We start from the raw sequence: 20,882 nt of genomic DNA on the forward strand, positions 1-20,882 counted from the left end.
TGGTTGCCAAGTGCCCAAAATGCAGTCATAGGGGGGGTGTCTGTGTGTGAGAGAGAGAGGGGAGAGAGGGAGAGGGAGAGGGAGAGGGAAAGGGAGGGAGGGAGGGAGGGAGAGAGAGAGAGAGAGAGAGAGAGGACAGTTGGGGTGGTCCATTGTAACTGCAGGTAATAGTTACAACAGTTCATTTAGTGAACAATTCATTCATTCAAAGTTACAATGGCACTGAAAAGAGGGACTTATGTCCCTTCTTCGCAGTTACAACCTTTGTAGCATCCTCTGATCATGTGATCAAAATTCAGATGCTTGGCAACTGGCTTATACTTACGACTGTTGCAGTGTCCCAGGGTCACATGATCTCCTTTTGTAACCTTCTGATAAGCAAATTCTATGGGGACGCCAGATTCACTTAACCACCAGCTTATTACCGTATCAACCACAGTGATTCACTTAACAACTATGGCAAAAAAGGTCATAAAATGGGGCAACACTAACCAATGTCTCACTTAACAACAGAAATGTTGGGCTCAATTGTGGTTGTAAGTCAAGGACTACTTGCTGTCATCCAGGCAACAACCTTTCCAAGTTGATGCCATACGCATCTTGGGAACTACACTGGCTCCGAAAAATATCCACGCCTATGGCATCAGATTATTATACATATGTAAGAGTATTAAAAGACAATTGTCTTTTGATACTCTTAAATATTATATGTATAATAATATTATACATATCTATCAGTATCTATTATAGATCTGTTTTTAATAGATCCAGGTTGTCTGTAGTTCAGAGACCACAGATGTTTCCATTCGAATACAGACCAAACTTCTACTTCAGTTCAAACAAGGGCCACCAGGAGCTGACTCTTTCCCATACAAACTTTTAACACACATTTGCAAGGCTCATTTTTCTTGCTTTTCAGATATTACCGATTATATATATGAAGCATATCCTTTACACCCATTCTACCTACTCTACGTTAGCAAAGTAACTAAGTAATGACAATCTTCCAGCGTGAAATAGATAAAATGAATTTTTACAGATGTGCAGACTCTTTAAAAAAAGCCAATGAACGACCATCATAGTCATCCTTCTATGACAGGGGTGTCCAAACTTGGCAACTTTAAGACTTGTGGACAACTTTAAGACTTTGTGGTCAGCAAAGCTGGATGAGGAATTCTGGGAGTTGAAGTCCACAAGTCTTAAAGTTGCCAAGTTTGGACACCCCTGTCCTAGGAGATAAGCAGTGTCAGCCCCAGTCACTCCAAGTTTTTTCCCAAACTACCCAATATGACACTCAAAAATCATGCCCCCAGCTTCATAACAAAATATAGCCCTAGGAATTCAGTACAATTTGATTCGCTAATTTCCATTCAGTTATGCACTGGACATTTTAGTTTGCACTGGACATTTTAGTTTGGACTTCAACCTCAAACTTTGAACAAAATATATTATTTTTGAAAGAGTCCAACACTGTGAATCTGATGATCAATTGGTTCATTTGCGTAATTGCACAATGCAAACCATATAAATTTGGATTTAACTCATATTTCTTCAAGTGGGATATTAAATCACAATCTTACTGAGATTTACCTTTATTTCAAAAACATTGTTATTACCTTTGGTGTCCGTTTCCGTGAAATGGTCTGTCCCAACTTGCTTAGGAAAGAAATTGGTGATTTGGTGTTAGTAATTAAAGCAGCTTTTTCTTCCGCATTCAGTTCCAGATTATCTATAAAAAGAAACAAAAAATGGAGGCATAACAAAATTAAAAAATCTCCCAAAGTTCAGACTTTGATGTTGGCTCTTCCCACTGTCTACATTCAGTTGCAAACCACAAATGCTAATCCTCCATTTAATCTTTTTTCCATTCTAGGAGTTGATTTTCATTGCGATCGTTTAAGACCCATAACAAGACAATGTTTGCCACCCTCAAGTAGAGATGAGAGCACAAGTAATCTTCTATCTCATCAATTCAGAAATAATTCAATCCAGAATGCTTCACAAAATAATGTCCCTGTAAGAACAGTTGGCATTACAGTTTACTATATTGTATTCATTATCTTGAGAAAAATTTAGACACAGGAAACATTCTCTTTCAGCATCAAAGAAAATAAATTGTTCTAGACTAGAACAAGAGCTGTCAGTTCTATATTGCAACTTTCAAAGATTGTAGTAGATGCATAATATGTATCTTACCATTGGAAGGAAGAGAGTCCTTGAACATCTCATAAAATTGGGTGAGATACATGACCATGGACAACTTGTCTGGTTCACTAACTGACGCCATATCTCTGCCAGTCATAATGGGAGATATTCCTAGCTCTTTCTCAGCTATGTCAAATGCTAGCTGATTATTCTTCTCAACGTTGTATTCATCTAGAGAATCAAAATCTCTGGAAGAGAAAAATACATTTTCTAAATTACAACAAAAACTCGATCTACTATAGCTTAGGAAAATATAAACACCCCCTCAATTGCCTGGCTGAATTTCTTCAAATAGCTATTCACAAGCAAACGCTATTGCTTACATCAAGTCTGGACGAAATCGATGAATAATAGCACACAGTGCTAGACCACTCTTCCATGACATTGTAAGATCTGTTATGTTCACACCAGCATATCCATCTGTCTGCCTCTGACACCAGCCCAGAAGTTTGCTAGAACGGGCCACAGACTCTGAAATAAACATTGAGATACAGTATTTTAGTGTTTGATGTGACTATGAAAGTAGTATTCTCAATCATTCTGGTGGACAAAGGCCAGTTGTAATATTTGGGCAGGGAACTAAAAAATGCAAAGTAGCAGTGGTGCATTATACATATGGATTAAGCTAGGATTTGGGGAAGAATTTGATAGTTGTCTTGCTCAGTGGCTAAAACGCTGAGCTTGTCGATCGAAAGGTAGGCAGTTCAGCAGTTCGAATCCCTAGTGCCGCATAATGCGGTGAGCTCCTGTTACTTGTCCCAGCTTCTGCCAATCTAGCAGTTCAGAAGCATGTAAAAAATGCAAGTAGAAAAATAGAGACCACCTTTGGTGGGAAGATAACAGCGTTCCATGTGCCTTTGGCGTTTAGCCATGCCGGCCATATGACCATGGAGATATCTGCTGGCTCTTCAGCTTTGAAACAGAGATGAGCACACCTCCTAGAGTCGGGAACAACTAGCACAAATGCGCGAGGGGAATCTTTACCTTTTTTCTTTTTTTTAACTATTTCCCTTTCCCATCTCAAAATTGCCCAAGAACTGTAACATCAGTCTTTAACAATCATGCTTAGGAGGGATAATTTGGGCATTGAAAATGGAACTCAAGTCAACATGAAGCCCCAGAGTTATAGACTGTCCACCCCCATTATAAATCAATTTTATTCTGACTTGTGCTCTTCACATACACTGAACTAGAGATTAAAGAATTTCATGCCAATATTGTATAACTAAAGGATATATTGGCCTAAAGGGCATGTTGGCCAAAAATTTTGAAGGCTGTATTACAATTAAGAAGGCATCACATTAGGAAAGATTGTTCATAAACTCAGAGTTACACCAGTCGGAAAATACCAATTTCCTGCTCCTGATAGTACAACAAAACCCTCTGTCTCTCTGCTTTTAATGCACACAGAGCTCTAAGGAAAATGTTTTTATTCTCATTCCTGTCCATAAGAATGTAAGTGTACGTAAGTGAATACTAAGTGTATTTATAAGAGCCTGCGGGTCAAAGAGATCACTAATGGCTACAACACAGATTAAGTAAATATGCAGCCAATATTCTCTTAATGCACTATTTGAAAATGGCACCTGGCATGGAATCCAATTTCAAATTTCCAGAAAGGGAAGGGGGGAAAAAAAGACAGTAACAAGGAATACATGGAATGACTTACCATTCCGTGATAACTTTGGTGTCCTAGAATTCAGCAAATTTTCTATTTCCAGTTGAATATCCTTCAAGTCTCCTGTATCATACAAATGACGTACCTGCAGCAGTCCAAAAAGAGTGCATGTATCACATCAAATGTCAAGATAACAACAAAGCAATTGTCCATTGGCCAAAGAGTGGGCAAAATGTATTAAGTATCTGCAGAAAATTCACTTCTAATATAGCACAGGAAGATCAATAGCCAATGACTCTTGCTTGTTTAATGCATTTGAACATTGCATATTAATGTCAAGAATCATCCCAAAATGTTTCCATGCTTTGCCTTTACACCCTAGGATTCACTGAGATCTCACATCTAAATATTTAACAAGCCCAATGATGTTCCTCCTCCAAGTTTAGATTATGGTAGCCAATGGCTAGCACTTGTTTATACATTTCATGGAATAAAGATTAACCAAAAAAAAAAAAACCCCTGCCCAAATAACTCTGAAATTATTTCCTTTTCCAATACACTTTTTGTCTTAATTATTTGGACATGTAGTTTATATTATTTAATACTAGCTGATAACCCAGTATTGCCCGGGTATTTAAGAACCAACCCCCCTTACCAGAGGGAGCCCCCTTGTGGAGTACTGTGAAGCTGTTACCATGGCAACTCCACTATCCTGTACAGTAGAAACCATTTTAAGGCTGTATCTTAACAGAACTTGAATCCAAAATGCACACTATCAAAGTACTGTGATTTGACACTATACATATAATTCATTCCTTTTCATTTCAGCGGCCCAGGTGTTCCAGAGTTATGCTGGAACACACACACACAGAGACACTCAGACATCCCGAGGGATGTTAGGAATGTCTTACCCCATAGTATTTTTTTCCAGAGAGTAAGTCATCTGTGTACCAAGTTTGGTTGAAATTGCTCGAGGCGTTCCAGAGTTATGCTGGAACACACACCCACAGAGCCAATTTTATACATATATAGATCCTTCCATGAACAGAAATGAACATAACTACTCAAAGCCAAAAGTGACCCCAAGACTTCTTTTGTGGCAAGTTTTGATTTATTCTGTTCTGTTACTGCAGCTGCCATGTTATACTGTAGTACTTCAGTGCTGTATTTATATTACTTCAATGCCATTTCTTCAACTGGCTACATAAGGTGTCCATCATATATCCTGGAACACCACAGGATAGAGTCAATTACCTGGCTTGGCCTTAGGAAATTGATATTGATGTTGGGGTATCGAGTGACAGGATCGATGCTGTATTGGCTGAAGTTCTTGCTGACATTTTCTGGTGTAGTTTGAGGCAACAACCTATAGATGCTCTCTCTAGGAAAGATAGGACAATAGTGCCAGCTTCAGTGATATAGAAGACATTGATAGACATGACTTTACTACTTAGAGCAAAATGACTATATTCTACCAGGTGGATGGCATGTACTATGGTGTCTCAACTGCAGGTAGTCCTCAACTTACAATAATTAATTTAGTGATCATTTGAAGTTAAAAATGGCACTGAAAAAAGTGCCATTTTTCACACTTATGACCATTACAGCATCACCAGGGTCACATGATCCAAATTCTTATTCTTGGCAACTGGTTCATATTTATGATGGTTCCACTGTCCCAGGGTCATATGATCACCTTTTGTGACTTTCTGACAAGCCAAATCAATGGGGGAATCCAGAGTCACTCAACAACAGTGTTACTAACTTAACAACTGTCGTGGTTCATTTAACAACGGTGGCAAAAATGTTCATAAAATGGGGCAAAACACACTTAGCAACTGTCTTGCTTGGCAACAGAAATTTGAAGCTCAATTGTGGCCTTAAATCAAGGACTAGTTGTATTTTTGTCAAATGGTTTATACTTTTCTGCCTCTAGAATAATTGCCTGATCCATACCCAAACAGCTTGACGCTAGCATTTACACTTTCAAATTAATGAAACAGGGCCCTTTCCGAGTCTTCCATATTGCAAGAAACTGCTGCTTGGTTGGGTAAGCAGAGGAAGAAACTCCTCTTCAGAGGCAGATATAATAGAGAAGAAGTCATTTTGATTATGGTCTTAATTTCCAATTCTCTTGAGCTATGCATCACTGACTGCCAGCGAAGTACATACCAATGGGGGAAAAAAAAGATAAGCAAAGTGGCATCTGACAAACTGCACATTTCATGCAGTTTTCAAACCAGCACAGTGCTTGGTCTGTTGAGAGGAGCCAAATGCAATGAGAAAACTCAGAAAAGTGAGTGAAGCTAAGCTGGGATATTTAAGGGAGTTAAACAAGAGAAAAAAATTAATGAGCATTGTGTTATTAATTCTTCCATGAGATGAAAATTAAGGAGAGCAAAAAATAATTAATGCTTAGCAAGAGGACATCTATTTAATTTGTTCCAGGTTTTTGTACTGCCATCAGTTCCCACTTTTTACACATTTTACCATCTCCCCCAATGTACAAAAAGTGAAGCTAATAATGCTATTGCTTAATGAAAGAAAAATGCATATTATAAAAGAATAGTTTTTAATTACACTGCTGTTTATTAGATAGATAGATAGATAGATAGATAGATAGATAGATAGATAGATAGATAGGTAGGTAGGTAGGTAGGTAGGTAGGTAGGTAGGTAGGTAGGTAGGTAGGTAGGTAGGTATACTGTATAGTAGCTCATTTTTAAATGATCAGTTCCTGTAATTCTAAAAGGCTGTGTATTCAATGCCATTTTAACAATGCCACTTAAATGTAGGTTTCACTTATTTCAATCCATCCTAACCCATATGAACTGCATCCTTGATTATACTGTCATATAAATTTCTTGATCCAATCTGCCTAGATAAATCTTTCATGTCCTTTTTGCACCAAGTTAAATAATTCACTAATACTGTCATTTGAAAAACGGCACTTTTAAAAATCACCAAATACAGGAAGACTTACATTTGTGTTGGTATACACATCACACACAAAACTAAGCTAAAGGGGTTGAATAATTTGTGGTTCATATGTAGTAGTAACCCAAACATTGTTTTGCAAGTTGTGTGAAACAACTATGACATTTGTTTTGGGCTTAGTGTATTATGTGAACATAACAATCATGTTTTTTAACCTCAATTCTGGGCTTAAGAATGTTGCCAATTAGAAGCATAATGAGGCAACTTTCGCTGTGTCCCACTAATTAAGTTCAGATACTTCAGTTTAAGCCATCTTTTACCCCATGCATGAAGAGAAAAGTGTGTTATTCCTTGCTATGCTATTGTAGCTAAACACAGAAAATGACAAATAACTCTGGATAACACATTGACTAGCACAGAGAAAATAAGAGAGCACAGAACTGACATACAAGAAGATGCTAATAAATGCACACACTGCATATTAATGAGCCTGAAGTTGCATACTCTTAGACATACACATTTTAATAGTAGATAAATTTCCTGCTTATGAAAGCAAACACGTGCACCTGTAAACATGCATACGGAGAAATGGGCATTTTGTTACCTTTCTGCAAGGACCTCCAAAGGACCTGTTCCTAAGGACCAGCTTCGTACCATCCAGGCAGAGTCCATGGCAGCAAGAAAGCCTCTGGCTATTCCAGTTCCCATTGGCCAAAATGGCTGGAAGCAACCATAAAAAGGGATAAGAGAAGGCAAAATATATTCCATGGGAAGCCATGGCTGAGACATTTCTTTTGTATGTACACTGCAAAACTGCTTTAAAACCCCAAGGGAGCATCTGTAGGACAAGATCTGATGGGACTGCTTGAGATATTCAAAGTCCTAGAATAATTTCTTGAAGTCCAATATAATATTGTGAACAACCTCGTTTAATGCCAAATTAGAGACTCTATATAGTCATGTTTTTCATACCCCAATGGAATATCAAGTAGAGGACTACTTCTAATGGGGCCTTGTGTCCTAATGGGACTTGTGTTTAAAATGTCAGAAGTTCATGTCACTTCTTCATGTCACTCTTTTTTACGTTGAAATCAGAGTTACAACAAATCTCATTTATTCTGAAAACAATAACAATTCTAACCTCAACTGAAATGTTCATATTGCATTTCTGTTCATCTTCAGAGATATCTTGTGACTCCGAAAAGTATAAATATGCCCTCAATATATAACAACAAAATCACCTCAGATATATGTACATGTGCTACTCATTTAATGTTTGAGGAAAAAATGAAATTTCATTATGTAGAATAACTTACCATTATTCACTAAAACATGTAATATACAAGTAGTTCTCAACTTATGACCATTCATTAATGATGGTTTAAAGTTACAATGGCCTTGTAAACATTACTTCACAGCCTGTACTTGCACTGAAAACCATCCCAGTGGCACAAAACAACAACAACAACAACAACAAACACAGCTGGAGCTGGAGCTGGAGCTTAACAATCATATGATTTGTTTAACCATCAAAACAATTGTCATAAAATTGGGTCTGATCATATCATGACATGACTTACAACCACACCAAATTACAACTGAAATCCAGTCCCAATTGTGGTCGTAAGTCCAAGACTACCTGTATTTCTTGTGCAGAAAAGATTTTAGAGAAGCAGAATGACTAAGCTAGGCACACAGAAGAATAATTAAAATGATCTTTCGATTCATAAGTGAGTAGCTAGGCTCCTCGAATTTATCTCTACATTCACTTTCACTTTCCCCCCCTCAAAAACATTGTTTTCATTATTTTCTACATTTTTAAAATCCTAGACTGGAAAACTTGAACAAAACGCAAGTTTGTTCCATTTTAAGTCCTTCGGCAATCTACACATTCCTCCTCAGGAAAAAAAATCCTATATGATGGTACTTTGAAATGGTGTCTGTTTACCATTTTAGCCTACAGCAGGGTTGTCAAACTGGCAGTCCATGGGCTGGATGCGTCACGCATAGGCCACGCCCACCCCAGCTGGGGAAAAACATGGCAAAATGTCACATGACGGCAACATGACACGATGAGTGACACCCATGGCCTATAAATTGTTGTGGTCCGTCAGCAGCCTACGGAGCTGGCAACGGAGTCAGACAGCGATGAGGCTGAGGTGGGGCCAGGGCCATTGGGGAGTGAGGTACGGACTCCAGAGCCTCCAGAGACTGATAGTAGTGAGGCAGAGGAACAGGAGGAGCCTGTTCTTAATGCACGCAAGAGAAGAGCTGCCAGAAGGCAAGAGCAGTTCAAGCAGAGAGGATGACTCGGGAGTAAGGCCAAGAGATGATTGGCCCCTCTGATAAGACTTAAAACAGATCAGCACCGGTGTTTCAGTTTTGCCAGTGCTGGTCTGCTCCGTCTTCTGCTTCATGTACGTCTTTGTTTTTGTGGCTTCTGGACGTTTGCCAGGAAGGGCCTTTGGCAGTTTGCCTAATTGGACTAAGGTTTGTGAGATAACTAAGGAATTTGTGTTGGGAGGCATTTGTTTTACTTTGAGTTGAATGATGCTGGGAATGAAGTAATTCCCAGCTGTTCGAATAAAGTTTGTTTTTCCACAGATTAAGTTTATTACTACCTACTTGGGCCTGGGTCACAACAATAAATATTAAAAGAAAATTTAAGGAGGAAATACCTTGTTTCCCCCAAAATAAAACATCGCCTGATAATAAGCCCAATAGGGCTTTTGAGCGCATGGCAATAAGGCTAAGCACTTTATTTCAGGGTTCAAAAAAATAAAAGACAGGGTCTTATTTTTCAGGGAAACACGGTAGAACAAGAAGGAGGAAATGGTTCAAGGAAGACATACAGAAAACAAACCTCTAACAAACTGTCCCCGACCAATGCCACAAGCAACGGGTGGCCATTCAATTCTCGAACCATGGCTGCATTCTCTGAGGCATACATGCACGTGAAGTCAAACATTGCGACATCGGGCTGTCCATAGTGGTTGATGGCAAAGTTCAGCGATGGCAGCTGCTGATTAGTTGAGAAGTCAGCAGCCTCCCTGGCGTAGCTGAGCAGAGCCTCTTGGTCCACATTCTCTCGTGACAGTAACAGTTCTGTGTCTGCATAATCCTGCCAGGCAAAATACACCCATAACAAACAAAACTCCGAGGCAGGTAAATTCCTCAAAGAATAGTTTTATTGGATATATCAAATTGGCACACTTCTGGAGAAAACTGACTCTGAAGGTTCCCGCGGTTTTCATCTAATTAAAAGTAAAACTTTATCCCTCCTCCCCAGCCAGTCAGTCACATGGTGCAGTCTGGTTGCCTAATGACATCACTCCTTCCTCTGACCAGATGTGAGAATGTCCTTGGTTCCCAAGAGAAAATATTTTGTTTTGGCTACAATTCCCCCCTCCCTATATTTCAGCTCCAGTGTGGCTACGTCGAAGCTCCAAAATGGCTTCGGTCAGGTCAGCTTCAGGATTGACAAACGAACCATGAGCTATGTACTGAATGATAGATATTCCTCGACTTATAACCATTTACTTAGTGACTGTTTAAAGTTACAACAGCACTGAAAAAAAAGTGACTTATGACCAGCTTTCACACTTATGACTGTTGCAGCATCCCGATGGTCACATGATCAAAATTTGGATGCTTGGCAACTGGCATGTATTTATAACAGTTGCACTGTCCTAGGGTCATGTGGTCACTATTTGTAAACTTCCCAGCTGGCTACCAACAAGCCAGATTCTCTTAACAACTGCATGATTTGTTCAACAACAGCAGTGATTTGCTTAACAACTGGGGCAAAAAAATGTTGTAAAATAGGACACAACTCACTTAACAACTGTTGCTTAGCAATGGAAATTTTGGGCTCAATTGTGATTTTAAGTCGAGGACTACCTACTACTGGTGCCAAGTCTGCCCAAATCAATAACCCACATAGTTAGAAAATGGCCCAATGTTTATTTTATTTATTTATTTATTTTGTCACAACATCATACAAAAAGATTATATAGTATATACACATATAAACATATATAGGAAGAAGAAAAGAAAAACAATAGGACAGGAACGGTAGGCACGTTTGTGCGCTTATGCACGCCCCTTATGGTCCTCTTAGGAATGGGGTGAGGTCAATAGTAGAAAGTTTTTGGTTAAAGCTATTAGGATTATGGGAAGAGACCACAGAGTCAGGTAAAGTATTCCAAGCACTGATGATTCTGTTGCAGAAGTCATATTTTCTGCAATCTAGATTAAAGCGGTTTACATTAAGTTTAAATCTATTGGTTGCCCTTGTATTATTGCAATTAAAGCTGAAGTAGTCTTTGACAGGAAGGACATTACAATAGATGATTCTGTGAGTTAAACTTAGGTCTTGTCAAAGGCGACGGAGTTCCAAGTTTTCTAAGCCTAGGATTTCAAGTCTGGTGGGATAAGGTATTTTGTTGTTTTCAGAGGAATGGAGAACTCTTCTTGTAAAATATTTCTGGACACGTTCAATTGTATTGATGTCAGAGATGTGGTGAGGGTTCCAAACAGGTGAGCTGTATTCTAGAATTGGTCTAGCAAATGTTTTATATGCTCTGGTTAGTAGTGTGGTGTTTAGTTAGTTCCTTAGAGGAACAGAAAGTACAAAGGAGATCATGCAAAATCTGACTGGATGGATCGATCATTTGTAGCACAATATATTGACTTTTGAGATGGATTTGGTATATCTCTGCAATGTGATTGTCTTCAGCATTCAGATTTTTCACTGAACTGTCAAGTTTGATTTACATTCATACAAAAATATGAAATGCATCAATTGCTGGGGAACATGAGTGGAAGTAGCTGCATCTTCCTTTATCTGATTCTCAATCATTCTCTCTTGTAATTATTTTGTGACCCATAAAAAATCTGTAGGTCTCTCCAGACAAAGGAAAATGGATGCAATTCATCATTTGAAGCTTATGCAGGGGAAAGCCCTCCTGACTTGGAACAAGCTGGCAACCAACATAAGATTGTATTAAAATTCTATGGTTCTGGATAAATTAAAAGGAAATAGTTACCCAGGACAACTGATTTCACAATGGCTATCTTAAAACAAAAGGATGTTATCCAAATATTCCTCCCTGCTGCAAGGTAAATTTCCTTCAGCAGAACAGAAAGGTGGATAACTGTCCATTAAAATCTATTCTGAAAGATTATAGGGCAATGAAAACGAATATTATGATCCCCTAACTTGCTTTAAACACACCAATGGCCTCCTCACCCAGGTGTAACTGAGGTTTCAATGAGCACACTTACATGTAATATGACTCCTTTGTCCAGCAAGCTCTGTTTTTTGGCAGTCATGACAAAATAGTGGGTATCATCTTTGTAGTAGACAATGTTCTCTAGATCAATGCCTAAAATGGAATCAAGAAAGATCAAGAGTCAAGGTACAGGACCGTAAATGCCTCAGGTAAAATCTGCAAAATGAGTTAAACGCTGCCACCAATAGTAGAAATGCATATCAACTTAGCATGTTTGTCCGCTCAGATTCAAAAGATCACTTAGAACTCATAAAGTCAGATTTCTCTTTAAAATTTCTTCCACTCCAATATTGGATGATTCATTATTATGACACTGATTATTAGTTCTTGGCTGTCCTTCAAAAGAAGGGCTTCTCAAAACATAAATTAGGAAGCACCTTCTTTTAAATGGTCAAAGCAGAACCATCTTCTTCCAGGCATGTCCAATTGCTTTGGAAGTTGAGCCCAGAAAACTACTTTCCGTGCTGGGAAAACTGTTCTAGTTTGCGAAAATCTGGTTGCCATGAATACACAAAGAAAACATACTGTAGAAGTCACAGTATATACATCCTTCTTTTGGTTCATCCTCTCTGCGTGCAAACTGTAAAACTCGCAGCATTCATAAGCTAGGACGGGGATGTCTAACTGGTGGCCTGCAGGTCAGATGCGTCACGGGCAGGCCACGCCACCCAGCTCTGCGAATGGGGAAAAACATCGCGAAATGTCACGTGACGGCAACGTAATGCGGCGAGTTTGACACCCGTGTGCTAAGAGCATGTCTGGAACAAAGACAGAATGAGATAACGTTGCTTATTTTCAGCTGTCAATCACTTCTACAAACCAGTTGCTTCTCGAAGATCCTGGAAAAACTTCTGGTTGAAAATGAAAGCCACGCCACTGATCTCTTCAACCTTGGCCTCAGCTGTGGTATTCCGGTTGATAAAGTTTGCCGTGATGGCAATTGCCAGCTTCCCACGAAACTCTTTTCGCCGAAACCCTACAGAACAAATATACCATGATAAAACAGGCCTCAATTTTCAAATCAACTGCCTGAGAAAACATTTTTTCATGAATACACAGGATGACTCTAGTTTTACATCTATAGTAACCAACCATGTATTTAATTTTCTCCCCTCCAAGTGAAACTGTACTAACATGTAAATGTACAAAGCAATGCGCAAAGAGCTATGGAATTTTTGTTTTGTTTTTTGGAAGCAGATAAACAAATGAAACATTGCAGAAAAAATACAATTCCACATTTAGTTATGTCATCACTTTGTCTGGCCTTTCTCAACTCTGCCTGATAACAATTCTGGAAGATCTTAGCTGAAAATTCTTTTCCCAGCTCCATTATCTAGGACATAAAACTGGAAAAGAACTTAATAAGGAATCTCTTGTATGCAAATAACTTGCTTGAACACACAGTCTATGTATCTAATATAATTTATTCTCATTAAAATGTCTCCCTGGATAAAGGGCCACAAGAAAAACAGCATAATGGAGTAATAAGCAGGGGCTACAGAAGTCTTGCCTTTGTGATGGACTTCTTTTCCCATCATCCTCAGCCAGTAGGGCTAACCTGGCAATAACTGGGTTGCAGGCATGCCCTACACATCAGCATAAACATTAGCAAGTTACCTTCCAAAGTATTTCGCCTTCCATCCCCTCCAATTATCACATCAAACTCGTACTCTGATACAGGATGTGTTTTTGGATAGACTTGTGCACGCCAACCTATCCCTGTGGATAAATTATATATTAACACAGCATGTACAAAAATGGATACAGACATGTAAATGGATTGAACACTCAAGCAATATGTAACTGGGCCTTTCAGTACCAGTGTGGGAAGTTAAACATCTCATTATATCTGTAAAGTGGATTAGCCACATAACAATCACTACTCACGATGGTCTGATTATACAAGAGTAGAGGTAAAGAAGTCCCTGCGGATTTTACTCCACTAGCGGTTGCTAATGATAAGGGGCAGTGCTCATCTCCATTTCAAGGGCCTTTGAGGCAGCACTGTCTGAAGACATTTCTGCAGTCATGTGGCCAGCATGATGTTACAGAGCACTGTTTCCTTCCCATTGAAGTGGTACCTATTTATCTACTCGCATTTGCATGCTTTCAAACTGCTAGGTTGGCAGGATTTAGGGTGCAGATGGGAGCTCACCCTATTGAGTGACACTCTGGTCTCAAACCTGGGCTGTCGGCTTTCCAGCCGACAAGCCCAACGTCTTAACCACGGAGCCATCATGCTGCCTTATACAGGTAGTCCTCAACTTACAACCTTTAGTGACAGCACTGAAAAAAGTGACATGATCATTTTTCACACTTATGACCGTTGCAGCATCCCCATGGTCATGTGATCAAAATTAAGATGCTTGGCAACTGACTCATATTTATGACGCTTGCAGTGTCCCAGGATCATGTGATCCCCTTTTGCAACCCTTTGACAAGCAAAGTCAATGGGGAAGCCAAATTCACTTAACAACCATGTTATAATTTAACAACTGCAGAGATCCACGCAACAAAAAAAAAATGGCAAGGAAAGTCGTAAAATGGAGCAACATTCACTTAGCAAATTTCTCACTTAGCAACATAAATTTTGGGCTCAAATGTGGTCTTAAGTCAAGGACTATCTGTACAAAAGTAATTTCTTAGACATTGTATACAGAGCAAGAATTTCACCCCGAGTTTGCTATAAATGACAACCCTACTTACTCTCATTCTCCTGGTCCTCAGGAGGACAGAGAAGACCCTGAAATTCTACATTGACATGGATCTCAACACCAAGAATTAAGGAGACCTTCAAGAGTATCAGCTGAAGCTGACGAATACCTGAGAAACAGAAACACAGATAAAGACAACCCATTCTTCACAATTTATGCAACAGTTGCACATTTCAAAGATCTGTAGAAGAGCTTGTCATTTAAAATGTAATCTCGTCAACAAAATGATTAAAAGCACCTGAGAATGCTTTTTTTTAAAAACTTTTTTTTTACTTTTACTTTGGAAAGAAGAAAGAAGAACTTTCCAAACTAAGTTCCAAATGGAACTGGCCATAAGTCAGACAAAACAAAACTATTCCAAGTTCTGTTCCATTTAATCATGATCGTCGGGAGAAAATTATTGTGTGGATTTCCTGCTTGAACAACTAAGCTGCCTATTAGGGTTCTCTTTCAGGTAGTAGTAACAGCTCCCAAAAATCAGAGATTACTCCATGGAGTGTTTTAAATGTTATTAATTTCTGTCATATACAGATTACGGCTCCATTTCATTCTAAAAGCACCACACTGGATCTGTTATTATCAAGCATTTGCTGTGAATGTAATTTGCATGTAATTGTAATTACAATGCTAAGAATCCACATCTCTAAAAGTGATGGATGGCTCTTTGACATATACATGGACTAATTTAGCGTATGCGCAGAGGTGGCGTGTGTAAGCAAAGCTTGCGCATGCTCATATTTGTGAACCGGTGGGGAAGGTAAGTTAATCCCGCCTCTGCTCCAAATGCTAGATATATAAAGGTTTGAATATTGATTTCCATTGTTCCCAACAGCTTTTGACGAACACTTGGGAACTCCAAGAAGTTGAAGCTGAGAACCTTTTACTTCAGGAAACATGCTACTTCTGGTAAACAGATAAAACGCAGAATTTGTGCTTTTTGTTTTCTGCGCTGTACTAATCCTCGCTTTCTTTGTCTCTGTAAACATCCTAGACATGGGTGTTTCATTTCAACTCTCATTTATAATTCAGGTTATACTGATGAAGATATAACTTTTTTAAAAAAGAACCTTATGATCTTCAATTTTTGTGGCAGATACCGCCACCTGCTGGTGTGTTCAGAATACTGTATTATCTTCTGGAATATTCTTTCTTAGTGAATTTGTAAGGTGCTGAATTACTACGAAATGGGGTTTTCTGAATTTATCTTTTCCCATACTGAATGTTAGCATGTGAAAGCTTGCAAGAAAAAAAAATTTTTTCATTTTACTTTATAAGAGCTTGATTTTCTTCATTTACTGTGAGATCGACTGAGATAAAGGTGAATCTTCTAGTCACCACATCTCTATGATATATAACCAGGTAGATATTATTTCATCTTTGGTATTTTTACCTTTTAAACACCAATACAGGATATAAGATCCTGCTCCACTCTCTCCCACTGTGCTCATGGATCCAAATGATATGCTCTCTGGATAATAGCAACAGGAAACACACAGCTGCTATCCCAGTGCAAAGCAGGGGACTAGAGAATGAGAGCCCAAATGAGTTTTGGGATAGGAAGCCTGGAACCTCCTTCTACCCTGTGGATCCCAGCATCACTACTGGAATAAAAGCATATTTCCGGTTTTTAAAGAAGTTTTTATTAAAGCTGGGGGTTATATGTATAAAATATAAACTTCCAAATTTTAAATTACTCATACTTTCTTCTCAACTTATGCCTTATGCTTGGCCTTTCGCACTAGCACCTCTTTCTTAAGTCTACCTCGTCCATTAAAACCCTGACACAATCCATTTGTCCTTTACTATGGTAACATCATATATTATCCATCCCTTCCTTCCACCTGTAAAACAGTCCTTACTGATATGGTCGATGGCTCCTGCACAAAATTTGCCATAGAACTTTTTGGCGCCAAGACCTCTCAAGTCATGAATGGTAAACGGCCACAGATGCAGAACGTTGTTGCGGGAGAAGGCATCACGCTTTTCTATCACCACCACCTTTGCTCCTAAAAAGGAGAGATCAATGGCTGTCCGAAGGCCGCAGGGTCCAGCCCCAATAATGAGACACTAGAAGAGAAGGGAAGAATCAGCATTATTATGCACAGACGAACAGACTTTCGATGCACCAGAAACTAGGAAGGTATTGAAGCACTTAGTGAGGAATATTTGTGTCCTAAAAGAAGCTTCCCAAACTTATTGTTGCAAAATAGTGTCATTGCTTCAGTGCACACACTTACAATAACAACAAAGCTAGTAATTTTAAAAGCTCTGTTTACCTGTATCAAGACATCTCAGGATTTCGGATCACAATTTCCACTACAGCAATGATTAGCTAAGTTAGAAAAAGTTAATGCTACCTGCATGCATAAACTGCTTTGCAAAAATAATGCAGGCCTTACAACATGTAATCCATTTGGCAACAGAAACAGATGGGATTCCAAATAAGCAGTTACTAGACTTCCAGACATCAGGGTAGTTTGGGAGACCAATGGCAGAGGCCTAGAAACTGTTACACTTTGCAGATGTTCAGGAAGATTATTGCCTGAATTGTACTTATATCTTCCTTTACAATAATCCTGCAGCCTCAAGTGAGACCTTCGATAACAGGGGGGTCAAACTCGATTACATTGAGGGCCGCATCAGGGTTGTGTTTGATCTCAAGGGAGGCGTGGCCAGCTCGAAATCACTCGTGTCAGGGACGCCTCTGGTGGCCTGAGCGCTCTGCCAGCAAAAACTGGCTCCTGAGCTCCATTTTTGGCTGTGACAGCCTCCTGCAACCTTCTGCCAGTGAAACCTTCTGCTCCATTTTTGCTGGCAGAGGCACCGCGGGCTGGTCCTTCGCTGTTTCCAGGGCAACCCCACAGGTCAGATCTAAGCACCCTACTGGCCGGATCTTGCCTGCAGGACTTGAGTTTGACACCCCTGCTCTATAAGATTTCAAGCAAATTCCAAAGCACTTGGAATTCCAATTAAAACCAAACCAAGCCACAGATGGCTGAATTTACAACAGCAGAAATCTTGTAGTTTGTGGACTAAATGCAGTACCCATCTGTGTCCCACAACACCTCAAAATTCAGCAAGACCACCAAGTTAGCTTGCTTCTCAAAGTCATCCCTTCCCCCTCCCCTTCTAACAAAGCTAAAACATTTTAGCTCTGTTCTTTCCAATAACAACATCTGGTTAGCCACCTGCAGCTATCCAGAAGCTCCAATTACACCCTCAATAGGTCAAATAGGGGCATACAGCTGTGCAATGTCATAGAGCAAAACATATAACTTCAGATGTCACATAGCTCTGGAATGACTCCCATTATCCAAATCAGTCCCTGAAAATATGGAGGGGGGAACAAATTATGGAGAAAGGTTCTCAGTCCAGTCTTAGTTGCACTAGTCTGACAGTGAGAACAATCAACCAATGGAGCAGAAGTTGCCTTCAGAAGTTGTGGGAGCTTCATCACTGGAAGCTTTCAAGAAGAGACTGGACTGCCACTAGTCAGAAATGGTGTCGGGTTTTCTGCTTGGGCGGAGGAGGTTGGACTAGAAGACCTACAAGGTCCCTTCCAACTCTGTTAATCTGTTAAAAGTTAGTTTTTATTTGCAGGGGAGTTTTAATTTTACAGAATTATTAAGGGCAACCCACATCTGCAGTCATAAGTAAAGTTAGTCCTTGACTTACAACCCTTCATTTAGTGATCATCTGAAGTTACAACGGCATTGGAAAATGTGGCTTATAATTCCCTTGTTCACGTACAACCCGTTGCAGCATTCCCATGCCACGTGACCAAAATTCAGATGCTTGGCAACCGGTTCATCATTATGACAGTTGCAATGTCCCAGAGTCATTTGATCGCCTTTTGTGACCTTCTGACAAGCAAGGAAGCCAAATTCAGTTTAACAATTATGATGTTAACAACTTCAGTGAGTCACTTAACAACAATGGCAACAGGTTCAAGCTCGGCCCAAGGTTGACTCAGCCTTCCATCCTTTATAAGGTAGGTAAAATGAGGATCCAGATTGTTGGGGGGGGCAATAAGTTGACTTTGTAAATATACAAATAGAATTAGACTATTGCCTTATACACTGTAAGCCGCCCTGAGTCTTCGGAGAAGGGCGGGATATAAATGTAAATAAATAAATAAATAAAAAACAGGGCAAAATTCATTTAACAGAAGTCTTGCTAAGCCACAGAAATTTGGGGTTCAATTGTGGTCCTAAGTCGAGGGCTACTTATAACAACTATTTATTCCATTATCTCAAAACCCTCTTTTCTGCTGCATATGCAGATCACATTATAGATGCGAAGCTCAGAATTTCTCTTTTATTTTCTTATCCTCTTTTGCATCTTAGTGTTACTGGAATAAAATAAAATTGGTGGGAGACATTTATCCAAGACAACAGAGACATCTGACATATCACAGCAAATATCCATATAAGCAAATGTCTATGGAGATTCTCAGTCATCCAGGTCATGGTTGCCCCGAAGGTGCTTTTTCAATAGGCAACTGGACTTTTCATCCAAGAGAGCTGAAGAAGCTTCTTGGATGAGAAGCAAAATGTCTTCAAAGAAAAACAAGGAAGTCAGTTGCCTATTGAAAAAGCACCTTTGGGACATATAAGCAAATGCAGTGGGACCAACCATTGCTCAATGTTACAAAGGTAACACTGCATATATTTTTAAAAAATGGCCTTAAATTTAAAATGATCCCATAGAAGGAAGATTAGACAGAGAAATCAGATTGAATTAAAAGCACACAGAAAAGTCTTGTGCTTTGCCTAGTTTCTACATCTTGGCAACCAACTTGGGTTACTGATTTTAATCTGAGACCAGACCTGGAGATTTTTCCATCCACCCCACCCCCCCAAATGTTTGTAAATATACGTAGAGAACTCATGTTCTTTAAACGAACAAACAAACAAACAAGACCCACCTGGGACATAAAAGAAGAAAAACGAACAATTACAAATAATGGTCAGTAAATCAAGGCACCACATTTACAAAATAAACCAATCTCCATCTGCACAGACCATTCCTTCTTGCACACCCAAAATACTTTAGGAAACATATGACACAAAAAAACCCTTCCCTCCATCATTTAGCACAGAGGGTCTCCAAAGTTGGCAACTTTTAAGATTTCTGGACTTCAACTCCCAGTATTCCCCAGCCAGCTGGCCGAGGAACTTTGTGACTTGAAATCCACAAATGTCTTAAAAATTTCCAGCTTTGGAGACCGCTAATTTAGCAGAAACAGTAAAAAAAAAAAGGGGGGGGGGGTGGAGTAAGCCAACGGGGTGTATTGTCCCAAGGCAAAAGAGGAACATAACTGAGTGCAATGGAGGTTGGATTAGAAGACCTCTAAGGTCCCTTCCAACTTTATGATTCTATTAAAAAAAAAAAAACTACGGGAGAGAAACAATAACACAGAACAGATAGCAAAAAGATCTGGAAACCACAGGAAAACACGCCCTCCAGTTGATTTTCAGCCTAATCTTCAAAGGCACTGGTGCTTCGTAGCAGTCGTTTTTTTACAGTTCCTTTTATCTCCTGCCCGCTCCTTTGGTTTCAACAGCTACTTCTCTTCTTATCATTAAAATGTAAGAGAACGTCTTCATGTCTCTTTATCTGTATTTTTTGGAAGGAAACATTTGTCTTCTTTATGGGGGGGGATCATGATCCTTGAGTCGTTTCATTTAGAGAGACGTATTTCGATATGCCTCATTAAGCTACCAGGCAGCCAGAACAGAAAACCATAAGGCTAAAGGTTGGATACTGAGAAACGATGTGCAGATGGTCTCCAAAGCACACAGTGAACTGTACACAGCTTAGGAACCTGTCGTAACTGCGCATAAGGAATAGAAGCAAACACAGCTGCTGACCATTTCTCTACTCATCGCTGGTACAAGGCAGGCAGGCTACACACTCAAGTGAATCATGGTTTAAGTATGATTCTGTTTGACAGAACCCTGAAAAAGTTACTAGAAGATTTAATGACAGAAGTGGGAGTTGAGATCAAGAAAGACAGGCATTTAAGTTTAATTGATGCTTTCAAAGAATAACTTAAGTATATACTATTTTATATAAAACTGATTATTTGGTTATTCAAGAAAGCCTTGTTAA

The 20,882-nt window shown here is 39.3% G+C and overlaps 1 protein-coding gene across 27 annotated transcripts in view; it reads right to left on the reverse strand.

Moving 5' to 3' along the window:
* Positions 1–20,882, reverse strand: part of MICAL3 (microtubule associated monooxygenase, calponin and LIM domain containing 3) — a 227,890-nt gene that overhangs the window by 102,788 nt on the left and 104,220 nt on the right. For all 27 annotated transcript variants that reach the window (XR_009156059.1, XR_009156060.1, XR_009156061.1 and 24 more), the window contains 12 exons: positions 16,628–16,835; positions 14,761–14,877; positions 13,672–13,773; positions 12,875–13,030; positions 12,047–12,147; positions 9,624–9,881; positions 7,365–7,480; positions 5,078–5,204; positions 3,875–3,968; positions 2,529–2,676; positions 2,197–2,393; positions 1,617–1,729 (listed from right to left, as the gene is read on the reverse strand). Coding sequence is in view for 24 of the 27 variants with exons in the window: in XM_058190697.1 (XP_058046680.1) it covers positions 1,617–1,729; positions 2,197–2,393; positions 2,529–2,676; positions 3,875–3,968; positions 5,078–5,204; positions 7,365–7,480; positions 9,624–9,881; positions 12,047–12,147; positions 12,875–13,030; positions 13,672–13,773; positions 14,761–14,877; positions 16,628–16,835 (1,737 nt within the window). In the remaining 3 variants the exon portion in view is untranslated. The remainder of the gene's footprint in view (positions 1–1,616; positions 1,730–2,196; positions 2,394–2,528; positions 2,677–3,874; positions 3,969–5,077; positions 5,205–7,364; positions 7,481–9,623; positions 9,882–12,046; positions 12,148–12,874; positions 13,031–13,671; positions 13,774–14,760; positions 14,878–16,627; positions 16,836–20,882) is intronic.

Source organism: Ahaetulla prasina, chromosome 7 (assembly GCF_028640845.1).
Source record: "Ahaetulla prasina isolate Xishuangbanna chromosome 7, ASM2864084v1, whole genome shotgun sequence".
NCBI classification, from domain to species: Eukaryota; Metazoa; Chordata; class Lepidosauria; order Squamata; family Colubridae; genus Ahaetulla; species Ahaetulla prasina.